At 39.0% G+C, this 14,320-nt stretch overlaps 1 protein-coding gene across 6 annotated transcripts in view; it reads right to left on the bottom strand.

Moving 5' to 3' along the window:
- Positions 1–14,320, bottom strand: part of LAMA2 (laminin subunit alpha 2) — a 482,162-nt gene that overhangs the window by 119,866 nt on the left and 347,976 nt on the right. For all 6 annotated transcript variants that reach the window (XR_010919459.1, XM_067546727.1, XM_067546728.1 and 3 more), the window contains 3 exons: positions 14,103–14,236; positions 8,263–8,380; positions 495–629 (listed from right to left, as the gene is read on the bottom strand). Coding sequence is in view for 5 of the 6 variants with exons in the window: in XM_067546727.1 (XP_067402828.1) it covers positions 495–629; positions 8,263–8,380; positions 14,103–14,236 (387 nt within the window). In the remaining variant the exon portion in view is untranslated. The remainder of the gene's footprint in view (positions 1–494; positions 630–8,262; positions 8,381–14,102; positions 14,237–14,320) is intronic.

The following is a 14,320-nucleotide window of genomic DNA, read 5'->3' as shown; positions in this document are numbered from 1 at the left end:
TAAGGCCTGTCCCCTTCTTGGGGTTTATGCGAATTTATTTGTGGCTGGTCAGAAAACCTGGGCCTGCTCAGTACTCTGGATTCCAACCCAGGGATCCTATAAACAGCAGCCACTTACTTCTAACTCCAGTCCATTGCTGCTGTTTCCCTAGGCATCTTCCTACCGGGCCCCTTTTATCTCCATTCCCCAGGTTCTCATCTATCTCCAGGCTAGAGAGAAGCACCCTTCTTCAATAGGTTTCCTGCTTCAACAAAAAGTAGTTTGAGGAGAAAAACATGCTATGTAACTGGAATCCCTAACTCAGGAAGATCATTTGGGATAAACTATGAAGGTAGGTTCATTATTTTGGTCCAGCAACTTTGACAGTGTCCCCTCTTTGAAGCAAGAGATTAAGATATGTCCTCCAGATTTTCAATTCTGGCACACACCAGATGAATTTTATATTAAGTAGAAGAACATAATGCACTCAGTTAGGAAGAGCTTACGATTAATACCTGACATATAGAAGTTTCAGGGTCACACATATTACTATGTCCATGGCATTGACATGCAGCACAGGTGCCTAGGGATGGGCCAGGTCTCCTGCCAGCCAACATAGAAGGGAATCTATAAAATCCTGGAGAACATTCCTACAAGAGAAAAAAGGAAAACATCATCACATAGTGGACGGATACTGGGAGCGCTGGAAGCTCATCTTCACCACCACCAGCTTTTAAAAGTTGACAGGCCTCCAGCTGTGTTACAAACAATATACTGTACTTTACAAATAGAAGAGCCAACAAAAATTGGAAACATTGCTGCAAAATCCCTGGAGCACTGCACTGCCACCAGCCTTTTCATTGTACAGCTAGAGAGACCTCTCATTCACATGCAAAATATCCAGCTTTCTCACTGTGTGTCAAGCATCCTTCCCTTCATTTCTTGAGAAAGAGGTTTGTTTTCAAAATAAAATTGTTGGATGGGCTACAGAGAGCAAGCAGGACGATTCTGTTTCCCTTGTCATGGTGTGTTTTTAGATTTGATAAGCTAATATCTGCCTGATGGATAACAAGCAAATGCTCCATGATACTCAGCAAAAAAATGTCTTCATGACTGCATTACTTAAATCTGTATAATTTAAAGACTATAAAAGTAAAAAATTCAAAATAATAAAACCTCTATCTGTCTTGGGTCTATTGGCCCCAAAACGAAATTTATTCTTGATCTGTTTTTTCCCACTTGGTAATAAAATTCTGTAAGCCCACCAAAGATTGTTAGCAAAGCTAACATATACAAAAATCTAACCCTTCATCTTCATTTCAAGCTTACTATATAAATATATCAATGCGGATCTCCAAAAGCACACAGGTACAAAAAAAAAACCTAGCCAAAACAAGACTGTTCTGGAGCTTCATCCCATTAGGAGAAAGTAGACATAGATAAGAGAAAATCTACAACCTCAACCCCCACAAACCCACCCAAGGGATCTTCTACATGCTTCTCAAGATACACAAACAAGGGAACCTTGCAGACTCACCATATCACACAATGGCACTGTTACTGAAGGAGTATCAGGACACTCAGAAAGGATCCTTAAATCACTCATCACCCAAGGGGCCAACTTCCTCCAGAAACTGCACAACAATAACAACCTCCCTCAGAACACCATCCTTGCCACCATGGATGTCACCTCCCCGTACCCCAACACCCACACCACTATGGCATTTCTGCCTGCCTCAAATACCTACAAGACAATGGACAAAGATTAGAAATCCACCCCAAACACCGCCAAACTCACCCATTTCATTCACATTCAAAACAACTTTACATTTAACAACAAATACTAGTCCAAACTCTGGGTCCCAGGATGGCTTCCGAGTATGCCAACCTCTTCATGGACCACCTCGAGGAAGAATTTCTGGAAAATGTACCACACAATCATCAATGATATTTTCATCCTGTGGACAGACAAACCAAACTCCCTCATAGATATCCACGACAACTTCAACAACCACCTCCCATCCATCAAACTCTCTCTAGAACATTCCACACCAGTATCAAGTTCCTGGACACCTAAAGGCTTTAACAATGGAATACTATAGACCACTATATACAAGAAATTCACGGATCACCACATCTACCTACACAGATCCAGTAACCACCCCAGACACCTTAAAAAATTTGTTATCTATAGTCAGGCACTAAGATACCACAGAATATGCTCTGAAAAGGAAGTCCAGGATACACACCTAAACACATTTAAAACAGCCTTCATCAAACAAAGACATACCACCAGATAAGTAGATCTCATCATTCCATGAGTAACCCAAATATCCCCAAAGAACTTGCTTCAGTACAGAAAACAAACCCCACTGACTGCACACTCCTAGTTATCACCTACCATCTCACATTAGAACCCATATGGGATATCTTGATACTACCAGACCAGGTGCCAGTTTATGTCAAGGCCTCTAAGGCCTTGTCTACACTACGAAGTTTTGTCAAAAAAAGTCAGCTTTCGTTGACAAAACAGTGGAGGTCTACACACCACACCATTGCTTCTGCTGACAAAACTCTCCTGCTTTGCTGACAAAATAAAACCATCTCAATGAGGTGTAATATTGCCTATTACAACAATTTGTAATACACCCTGCTGCCTATTAACTGTCCATTGACCTACAACTGCAGAAGTGTTAATTGTGTACTTTATTTGAATTGGTCTCCTACAACATGTATGAATCCATTAAGCTTAACACTCTGTCCCATCATATATTTAGGCCACGTCTACACTACCACTTATTTTGTCAAAACTTATGTCACTCAGAGGTGTGAAAAACACACACTCTGAGCGACACAAGTTTTGCTGGCATAAGTGGGGTGTGCGCAGTGCTATGTTGGCGGGAGAGCTGCTTGTGGAAGTGGTTTTATGATGTCGATGGGAGAGCTCTCTCTTGTCAGCATGGAATAGTTACATAAGCAACCTTATAGCGGTACAGCTATGCTGCTGTAAGCTCACTAGCATAGACATTGCCTTAGCTTGGACACTCTGGTAACCATCTCCAGACCTGAAGAAGAGCTCTGTGAAGCTCAAAAGCTTGTCCCTTCCACCAAAATAAGTTAGTCCAATAAAATATGTTACCTCACCTCCCTTGTCTCTCATAAATAAGATACTCAGTTTTATAGTCTAACATACAATGGAGCATGTCTCCGGATCCTATTAAGGGTGTATTGATGAGGTCATGTCCTACTCTTAAAGAGGATTTAAGCTTTTCTGAAGGGGTAAGAGTTATGCCTACATTACATGGCAGTAAAATGGATGCAAAGTAAAACAAAAGGGAAACTGGAGTGAAGACTATGAAGCAATATCAAAAGTGGGATATTTGAGTAGAGTGTTAATTTACACGAGTTTGACTATGCTCATAGAAAAGCCTGTAGCAGTAGTAATCATTTGCACCCCATTCAAGAATCTAAGTATGAGATAAAGTAGAAACACAATTATTTTCTTTAGTGTCAGAAGTACGTAATCTCAACTCACTTTTATTTTGGTTTAGAATATGTTAAAATTAGTGCAGCACAGAAACAGTTTATCTGCCTTTTTCATGGCTTGTGAGGAATTCTAATTTAGAGGAATAATCTCAAGTGGAAGTAATTTTGCTCCTTACTATAGATTCTTAGTTTTACGCCTCAAAAATGTCCTCGTGCAAAACAAACTAGTACAGTGGAAACCTTTATAAGAGCTGAGAACCCTTAGGACTGGGGTACAAATATGCAATTTTGGTAAATCCTCACATAACTAGAAACTCTAGCCCATTTGCCTAATATGCTATTGACATTCTTCTCATCTGTATTGATTTAAAATGTATTAAATGATCCAGAATATGGTTATACTATGAAGTAAATTATGAGGATGTTTAATACACTTTTCATAACTATTTTTGAAAGATTCCAGCAATACTTATCAAGAAAAGCCTCTTTTATCATCATATTTTGAGCACCAATGTCACCTCTGAAACATCCAAGGCAAAAATACTACTTGGATAGCTCTTACAATTGCAATTTTGAGATATGAACTAAACCAAGTAGTAGAAATGATTCCTGATGATATGACAGGCTCCACAACTTAGTAGCAAGCACTAGAAAGCAACTAGGTATCAGCTATTTATCTTTTCCTATAGAAATATGGGGACTTAATTCTTTATAGAATAGTCCATTAAAAATATATGTTGCAAGAGTATTAAGAGTGCACAATTAAGCAGGAAATACCAATACTGTAATTCAGTGGTTGGCAATCTATGGCCCAAGGGCAGCATGCTGCCCATTAAGCTTCTGAGTGTGGTCCATGAGACTTTTTGTTAAAAGTTGATCACGCACATGAAAGAATCATACAAGAAGTGAACTGATTTGACAATTTGTCGAATTTTTGGCAATTATTAAGTATTTTTATAATTTAATGTTATATTATTGTAATATTAAGTAATTTTGTAATTAATATTAATTACATAATCTACTGATAATTTTGATTAATTTAACTAAATTCCTTAATTTAATTCAATTCACACATACAGTATTTATTTTTTAATATGGCAACACTGATGAGCCACGCTTCCAGCTTCAGTCTATTAAGCACAGCAGTGTCCTACTGCCGGTGGTCATGAGTGGCTGTGCTTACCTATATTACTTTTGCCAGTAATCTGCCCTTAAACACAAAGTGATCCATAATAAAATTAAGTGGTGTGATAGATACAGAGGAGAATCAAGTGCAAGATCAAAAGATACAGAGGAAGATGTAGCTGTAGCGGCTATAGCCAAAAAGAAGAAAATAGGTGACAACGGCAGAATGGTAAAAGAGAGCTGGGAGTTGGTTTATTTTGTTATTGAGCAGAAAGGGAAGCCATTTTGCTTAATCTGCAATGAGGTGGTATCAGTTCCCAAAAAATACAATGTTCAGAGACATTGTGAAACATGCCATTTCTCTCATGTAGCAAATTTTCCGGTAGGTTCTCCCCAATGTGCTCAAGAACTTTCAAATCTGAAGGAAGCCATGAAAACACAGAGGCAGATACTTAGATGAGCTTAAATGAGAGTGACGCAGTGCTTTCGCTAGTTTTCGCATTGCTTGGTTACTTGCAAAAAATGGAAAGCCATTCTCAGATGGTGAATTAGTGAAACAATGCTTTATCAAATCCTCAGATGTTTTATTTGATGAATTTAAAAACCAAGATGAAATTATCGGACGTGTTAAATGTCTGCAACTCAGCAGGCATACTGTGAGTTGTAGAGTGAACGACATAGTGGCCGATCTAGAAAAGCAGCTTTTTGGAATTATACGTACAAGCGAGGCCATCAGTGTAGCACTGGATGAATGCAAAGATATTAACAACTTTGCTCAGCTCTGCATCTGAGTTCGTTGTGCTGACAATTATCTAAACGTGATAGAAGAATTTTTAAATCTCTTGGGAGTACACAGGCAAGCACAGGGCTCATTTTTTTTCGAGGCATTTACTGATTTTTTTCAAAGAGCACGACCTACCTTTGGAAAAAATTGTATCAATTACAACAGATGACAGGAACACACAATGGATTTGTGGCTTTGTTGAAAGCTTATGTACCTGACGTATTTGGTGTGCATTGTATAATACACCAAGAAGTGCTCTTTGCTAAACTTGGCAAGGGAGACAGACTGAAAGCTATAATGGACAAAGTGGCACAGATTGTTAATTTCATACTTGCTTGCCCCCTGCATCGCTGTCAGTTTGTGGAACCTTTGGACCAACTTGAAACAGAATGTGGAAACTCATCATGCACACCAAAGTGCGCTGGTTAAGCCATGGTAAAGTACTGGACTACTTCCTGGCACTTCTACCGACTATCAAGCAGTTTCTTGCTCAGAAGTCTCAAATGTACCCAGAGATAGAAGATGAAAACTGGATTTTGGATGCCTCTTTTCTCGCCGACATCACTGGTCACTTGAACGAGTTGAACGAGTCATTGCAGGGGAAAAATCACCTCTTGCCCACACTAATTGTTAGTATCAGAAAATTCATGCTACAGCTGCAATTGATGTCCACTCAGTTACTGTCATGTGACTTCACTCACTTCCCAAATTTGAAAAAAATACTGGACAACCGCTCTGATCAAGGAAATGAAGAATATGATCCATCAGTTCACATGGAAGTGCTGTCTACACTGGCAGAGCATTCTGAGAACTACTTCTCTTCTCTGAGTGATCTGAAGCCCTTCTTCTCATTGCTCTCAATTCCATTTGAATTTGATTTGAGCCAATATGTCATAGTATGTCAAAGGGCTGGGGTTGATAAAAGTAAGTTTGAGGAGGACTTACTTCACGTTTATGCCCTGGATAAAGACAAAATTAACCAGTTGAAGAGGGAAGGTATATGAGAACTTTGGAAGAATATCCACAGGCAAGTTCTATGGCATTGCATTGCAAAGCTGATGTCAATCTTTGGCTCAACATATACACGGGAGCGGACATTTTCTGCTACGGGACATGAAATGCAAGAAGTGCAACAGACTAACAGATGGAAACCTTAGTGATGAATTACGATGCGCCTGCACCTCCCTGACTGCTAATATGAGAAAGTTTGTGGAGGACAGTTCCAACCAGACATCGCATTGAGTATGATGTATTGTAAGGAAAGCTTAAATAAATATTTATTTTGTCTTTACTATTTGAAGTTGATGACAATTCTATGAATATATGAATGAATAAGCATTTTCTATAATTCGTTATGAAATATTCAGCGTGTATTAAATGGTGTATTAAATGGGGTCATGGTTAGTGCACATGGCCAATTTCAATCTTGTGGCCCACTGAGATAAAGGAGGGCCACCCATGTGGCCCACTCACTAGCCAAGTTGCCTATCACTGCTGTAACTTCAACCCTACCTCTACCCCTTAGAAAGTGTGCATTATGATACAATTCTAATTGCATTACCACGTATAAGAGCTGGGTGAATAATAGATTCTTTGGTTTGCTTGCAATCTGAAAAATTGAAAAAAAAAAATTCGGTTTGATTCAAACTGAAAACAAAATTTGCTGCGAATTGGAAAGTTTAAATAATTTCAAGTCAGGTTGAAATGAAAATGTTTAATTTTGACCTGATTCAAAATTTTTTGTTTTCATTTTGGGCATTCGTACAAAAGCCCAATTTCCAAAACTCAAAATCCCTTCATGAAATGGAACTTCCAACCCCTGCACAGCTTTACTTTTGAGTATTTGACTTTGCAACCTTAATAATGTTGTTTTAATTATGTTTTTTTTTTTTGGTGTAATAATAAATAACTTGTTTGTTGAATAATTTAGAAGAAATCACTTTTTTTTGGACAACTTATGAGCTGAAGTTTAGGTGAAATTCACCAAATAACTACTGTGCATATTTGTTAGTCTATATTTTGTTCCTGATTATCAGTATTATTTAATATTCAAAACTCAAGCTGTTTTTATTGGACACAGAGACTACCTTTTGTCTCTGTTCCCTGACTGAAAGAATGCATCACTTAGATTTTTTCACTCTGAATCTGCACGTGTGTACATTCAAAATTCACTGCAGGGAAAGGTTCTGCAATATCCACTTAAAAATCTTGGTTTTGGGGGAACATTCCTGCCTGTAAATGCATCTGATAGAATATTTGTGCAACAGAAGCAAAAGGCATGTGAACACAGTTTAAAGGAATTTGTTTTAAAATATTCAAAATTCACTGACAATTTTTGGCTGCATCCACCCAGGTCCAATGATGAACGAAAACGTGATATTGTGTCAGTTCATGGCTGTTTTGCCAAGTACCTAATTTCAAATTCATTGCAGAGAACTGGCCAAAGATATACCAAGTCAGTGGCAGTATTTGAGCATTTTAAGCAATATTTATGATAAAGTGATATGTGTACACTAGGCTCCAGAAGAAAGTGATAGCATAACTAACACCCACAGTATTGCAAATATGCACCTCATCTCTTCCAACAGGTTTCATTGACCTCCATTGCTCACACAACTCAGGCACTGAGGCTCTGATCCATCAAAGCTTAACGTGCTTAACTTTAAGTACATGACTTCACTGGGACCACTCATCTGCTTAAAAGTTAAGTAAGTACTTAAGTGCTTTGAAGGATCAGGATCTGGGAGAGAAGGAAAAGAGGGAATAAAATTAAGGGACAGTGGGAGGCTTAAGAACAACAATTGTTTGAAACTTCTTCTTATACCATTACTGCTGAAAGACCAAATACAGAGTAAAGACATTTAATTGAGGTTAACCGGACACTGTACCTCACATGACAAGCCAGAATAACCCTGTGGGCAGTCACATTTCTCAATCAAGGGAGCATGAGGACTCATTCCAGACACACTGCCTTCTTCAGCAACTTCCATCGAGATCTCAGAAATTCTGGAAAATAAACAGACAAACAAAGCTTATTAACTCGGTCAAGAACTGTTTCAAAACAGGTTCAAAGTCAGCCAGTACAGGAGAAAATGGCTTCATTTGGCTGTCTTGAACCCTCAAGGCCTCATTGACATGAGGAAAAAAATGCTCTATTTTTGCCTGCGTATGAAGGAATCTTCAAAGCCTACACACCTTCAACTTCATTTTCCATTTCTACCCTGCAGTTTAACTAATTCCTCTCCTCTTCTTATTTCCATCTTCTCTTTTTTATTTGCAGCCAAAATATTGACAAAAGCACATATCTGATTCCTTTTTTGGATGGATCCTTAAGAAATTGATGTCACATACTAAACCTGGATCCAGTTCACAATTTACAGAGGTGCAACAATAACATTATTCACTAAATATGCTTCTAATGAGGCAATTTTTTAAAAAATAAAACGTATCCCTAGCAACTAAAGCAAGCGAACAACCTCTAGAACAGACTTCAAAGACATTGGAAAGATGCCTTCTAGCAGCAATTTTAAGACTTTAGCCAGAATTCATTTTTTTCTCAGAATTACAAGGACAAATAAGCAAAATGTTTAAAGCAAAGAAACACATAGAAGTTTGTTAATGTCAGAAAAGAGTACATTTCATGTTGGGACTGACAACTCTTTCACTCCCAAAATGTCCACTTGATTATATTAATATCTTATACCCTCATTTCCCAGCCATCCTCTCCCACACACACTGATCAGACAAAATGATTCTAAAGGTCATCAAATGAAGCATGGATAATGACAGCAAAAGACATTTCTTATGCATTAGTTTATCCCAGGGGATTACAAAATGTTGCTTTGCTGAAAGGAGGTATTTTAGCTCTCTCATTCCTTTTTCGTTTAAATGAATACCTAATTGTGAAAACATTTGTTGTTCTTTAATAAGTAAAAATATAGGACAAGCCATGTAAATTTTAAAGCTTCCAAAAATAATTCCAAATCTAACCAAGGACAGGAAATTTCTCTCTCTTCTATCACTGAATATGAATAATTATTATACGCATTAAATCAAAATAAATCAGCTAATTCATCCAGAATTTATTTAAGAACATAAGAACGGCTATACTGGGTCAGACAATGGTCCATCTAGTTCAGTATCCTGTCCTCCAACAGTGGCCAATGCCAGGTGCTTCAGAGGGAATGGGGGCATTAATACAAAGAAATTTATGGAAATAATTAGCTCCTGTTCATACTCCCAACCCACCCCACTCACAGATTTGCCCCCCCCCCCCAATTATACTGATCTGTTTGTCTAGGCACTTCTATTGCACCTGTCAACTAACTTGGTATATAGGAGCCAACATTAGGACGATCATAAGGAAATCTAGGGTGAAATCCTGACCCATTCAAATCAATGTGAGTTTTGTGATTGATTTCAATGGGATTGGATGTTCACCTCTAATATCTTGAATTGATGCAATGTTCCCAGTGGCAGCAGTGCTTTCAAGCCTTTGTCCCTAATTGAGAAGAAGGAACATCTGGATTATGGAAGTAGAACAAGTAGGAGATGGAAACAATGGATTGCAAAATAAATAGGGCCAAAATTTATTCTGCTCTTGGATGGTGGGTCAACACAAGCTTGGATGGAACTCCCTGTACACTGAATATAAAAACAGACTGGAATCTACTTCCCCATTTTCCCATCGTCTTCAAGACACAGGATATGGCTACACTGCAATCTACGGCATGATGTGAGCACAGCAAAAAATACCATCATAGATGTAGGGATGGGCATCAGCATGAGCTAGCAATGCAAGTATGAATCCAAGATCCCTGTCATGCCTATACAGCCCATGCTGAAGCCCTCAGACTGCAGTGTAGTCATAAACCAGAGGCAACTGTCTGTCTATAGCATAAACTATATACTACCACAGAGCTGAATTTACATAACAATATATTTTGGGTCCATGAAGCTACTTGTTGTCTGTGTGAAAGTGTTACTTAAGGCAGGTTAGGCTCAGTGCCTTCCTGAAGCATGTCTAATGGGAACTAGTCTAACCACTGCTACCTGATCAGCATCAAGGATTCTGAAATAATTAACAGTAAAATTGAAAGCATACTTCCAATCCAAACAAATTTATTATCACGGCTCAGTTGCCTGAAAAGGGAAACAAAATCTAATTTGAGTCTATGAAAGAAATGTTTCAATTTTGAGTGGTGAATGTGAAAAAGGAGAACAACAAAATGAACACGTAGGAGAAAAATGTGTGCCTTTGGATTTTTAGTAGAAACCTCTAAATCATTTTCCGTAATAACATAGCTTTCTTGCAAAAACAAATTATAAATTATATGCTTAATATAGGACTAACACTGGAATTAAGCTATTTTACACTTAGGTCTGCCACTGGTTCAAATTTTCTTTGACAGTGTTTTTCTACAGTATATCAGACATCTGCAGCTCTGCTTTTTTAAACATTTGAACTGAAAGAATTGTCATGTTAGAATTAAAGAGCTATTAACTCCTCAGTGTACACTTTGAAAAAAAATGACAACACTCCATTGTAATAATTTTTTCTAGAACTCTCTTCCCTCAGACTTTATTACTAATGGCAACTGGATGAGAAGAGAAACTTTGTTTGTTAAGAGCTAGGCTCCAATTCAGGAAAGCATTCAGGACACCACTTAAGCACATGCTTAATTTTAAATCACTAGACTTAAGCACATATTTAGAGGTAAACATGTGCTTAAGCCTGTGTTTTAGCTGCTTTCCTGAATCAAAATCTGTAGTTCTTAGACAAATCTCCCTATGATTTCTAAGGAATTTTTTGGGACTGATTCTATTCAGTCCTTATTCAAACGAAACTTCCTCTGAAATCAACAGGAATTTTGCTGGAGTATAGACTATGTCTCAATACCATGGTGATGAGCACTATATACATGACTAGGCAGATACTATAAAAATGTATTGTGACATAATCACAGCAATTGTGAAATCATACACAAGGGTTATGACTTCAGGTGGAGCGGTGCCAGTGGGGGGGGGAAGGGGGCAGATGAACTCTTTAGTAAGTCCCGCTGTTACACGAAAGGTTATACTCTCTAATGTGACTGTAAAAATGGAGTTTTGATTTTGTAACTGCTACCCCTGCAAACGCACCCCAAAATTGGAAAGTCAGTTTCTGTTCTCCTGATTTACACATCATCACTGGTAGCTCTCACCCAACTAAGGTGCATTATGCTGTGGTGTAGTTAGCTGTGACTCCGGTGTCCAACTTCTGAACACCTCAGACTAAAGATTCTGAATATGGAAATCAGAAAACAATTTTGCTTATGATGCATGAGCCAGGAGAGAGTTCACCTCACTCTCCACGGCTGAGTTGGGCTTTATAGTGCTAACAGTGATTGATACAAATAGATGGAATATTTTTCTAGAGCACAGAGAATGCTTTTCAAAGTTTCCCATGAGGAATCATAATTGCTTTCCCACTCCTCTAAGTTAAAGTTTCCCTGTGCATATCACACAATATTGTAAATTGAACATGCCAAAAATAGACAATATGAAACAATTGTAACACCCACAGCTGCAGGGGACATCCAAGTTTTGCAGAATGGATGGTTAGTTTCTTTAAAATTACTTACATAAATTAATAATTCATAAGACATAACAAGCATCTGCTTGTATCACATTTACCACACTGCTACAAGTCTTCCATGTCTCTGTTACACAAATATTGCAAAGTTACACTATACAGATCTTTTAAGTTCTACCACCATAGTAATACCTTCTCGAAATTCTACATCTTCATAGACATATTTGTAGCCTTTTACTTTTATCCGGCTCTACTATATCGGGTTAAATGCCATTTTAAGTGGGTACTATTTACATCACCAATCTTTTATTATTACTAATTGCCAAGAGACAAATATTTCACAGGCCAAAATTCATAGAATCATAGAATCATAGAATATTAGAGTTGGAAGGGACCTCAGGAGGTCATCTAGTCCAACCCCCTGCTCAAAGCAGGACTAACCTCAGCTATATCATCCCAACCAGGGCTTTGTCAAGCCTCAGCTTAAAAACCTCTAAGGATGGAGATTCCACCACCTCCCTAGGTAACCCATTCCAGTGCTTCACCACCCTCCTAGTGAAACACTTTTTCCTAATGTCCAACCTAGACCTCCCGCCCTGCAACTTAAGACCGTTGCTCCTTGTTCTATCATCTGCCACCACCGAGAACAGCCTAGCCCCATCCTCCCTGAAAGGAACCCCCTTTCAGGTAGTTAAAGGCCGCTATCAAATCCCCCCTCATTCTTCTCTTTTGCAGACTAAACAAGCCCTGTTCCCTCAGCCTCTCCTCATAAGTCCTGTGCTCCAGCCCCCTAATCATTTTGGTTGCCCTCTGCTGGACTCTCTCCAACTTGTCCACATCCTTTTTGTAGTGGGGGGCCCAAAACTGGACACAATATTCTAAATGTGGCCTCACCAATGCCGAATAGAGGGGAATAATCACTTCCCGTGACCTGCTGGCAATGCTCCTACTAATGCAGCCCAATATGCTATTAGCCTTCTTGGCAGCCAGGGCACACTGCTGACTCATATTCAGCTTTTTATCCACTGTAACCCCCAGGTCTTTTCCTGCAGAACTGCTGCCTAGCCTGTCGGTCCCCAGTCTGTAGCTTTGCATTGGATTCCTCTGTCCTAAGTGCAGGACTCTGCACTTGTCCTTGTTGAACCTCATTAGATTTCTTTTGGCACAATCCTTGAATGTGTCTAGGTCACTCTGTATCCTATCCCTACCTTGCAGGGTATCTACCACTCCCTCTAGCTTAGTGTCGTCTGCAAACTTGCTGAGGGTGCAATCTACCCCATCCTCCAGATCATTGATAAAGAAGTTGAACAAAACCGGCCCCAGGACCGACCCCTGGGGAACTCCGCTTGTGACCGGTTGCCAGCTAGACATGGAGCCATTGATCACTACTCGTTGAGCCCTATGCTCTAGCCAGTTCTCTATCCATTTTATAGTCCAGTCATCCAACCAATACTTCTTTAACTTACCGATAAGAATACTGTGAGAGACAGTATCAAAAGCTTTGCTAAAGTCAAGGTATATCACATCCACCGCCTTCCCTACATCCACAGAGCCAGTCACCTCATCATAGAAAGCAATTAGGTTGGTCAGGCATGACTTTCCCTTGATGAATCCGTGTTGACTGTTCCTGATCACCTTCCTCTCTTCCAAGTGCCTTAAAATGGATTCCTTAAGGACCTGCTCCATGATTTTTCCAGGGATTGAGGTGAGGCTGACCGGTCTGTAGTTCCCTGGATTCTCTTTCCTCCCTTTTTTGAAGATGGGCACTATATTTGCTTTTTTCCTGTCCTCAGGGACCTCCCCCTGTTGCCACGAGCTTTCAAAGATAATAGCCAATGGCTCTGAAATCATATTTATATAATAGCACACTATTTGCATAGCATTCAAATCTCTTTACAAAATATATTTTTGCTTTTTTCTTGGCTTTGGGATACTGAGAATACAGGTCTCATTTGGCTACAATAATTATGGTTTTCCTCCTAATACAATTCCTTTCTTGCACTTTTCCAGTTATATGAGACATCCTATTCTTCTTGTACATCTCGCTGATTTTGTGCCTATGGCTATTTCCATGAATTAAAAATTAATTCTGAAGCCTCAAGTGGATTAGCTGGGATGACTGCAGTATTTCAGGTTATTGCATGAAGTTGTTACCTGCTCTGTCTCATGATGCTGCCATGAGTAGCCTTAATAAGAATGTAATGAATATTGTACAGCACATCCATGAAGTCCTCACGTGTCACAGTACTACTGACTCTTGGGTCATCACCATGATATTTCCATTCATGCTGAAGGAAAAAGTAACACAAAAGCCAGCCAGTTAACAGTATCAAAAAAACCAAGGGCTAACATTCTGAAACAGAACAGATTAA

The sequence above is a fragment of the Emydura macquarii genome, unplaced genomic scaffold (assembly GCF_026122565.2).
Source record: "Emydura macquarii macquarii isolate MOO-44397 ecotype Brisbane River unplaced genomic scaffold, CSIRO-AGI_Emac_v2 contig_1146, whole genome shotgun sequence".
In the NCBI taxonomy this organism is placed as follows: Eukaryota; Metazoa; Chordata; order Testudines; family Chelidae; genus Emydura; species Emydura macquarii.
Note: the sequence above shows the minus strand (reverse complement) of the source record. Positions and strands in the feature narration are given on the sequence as shown.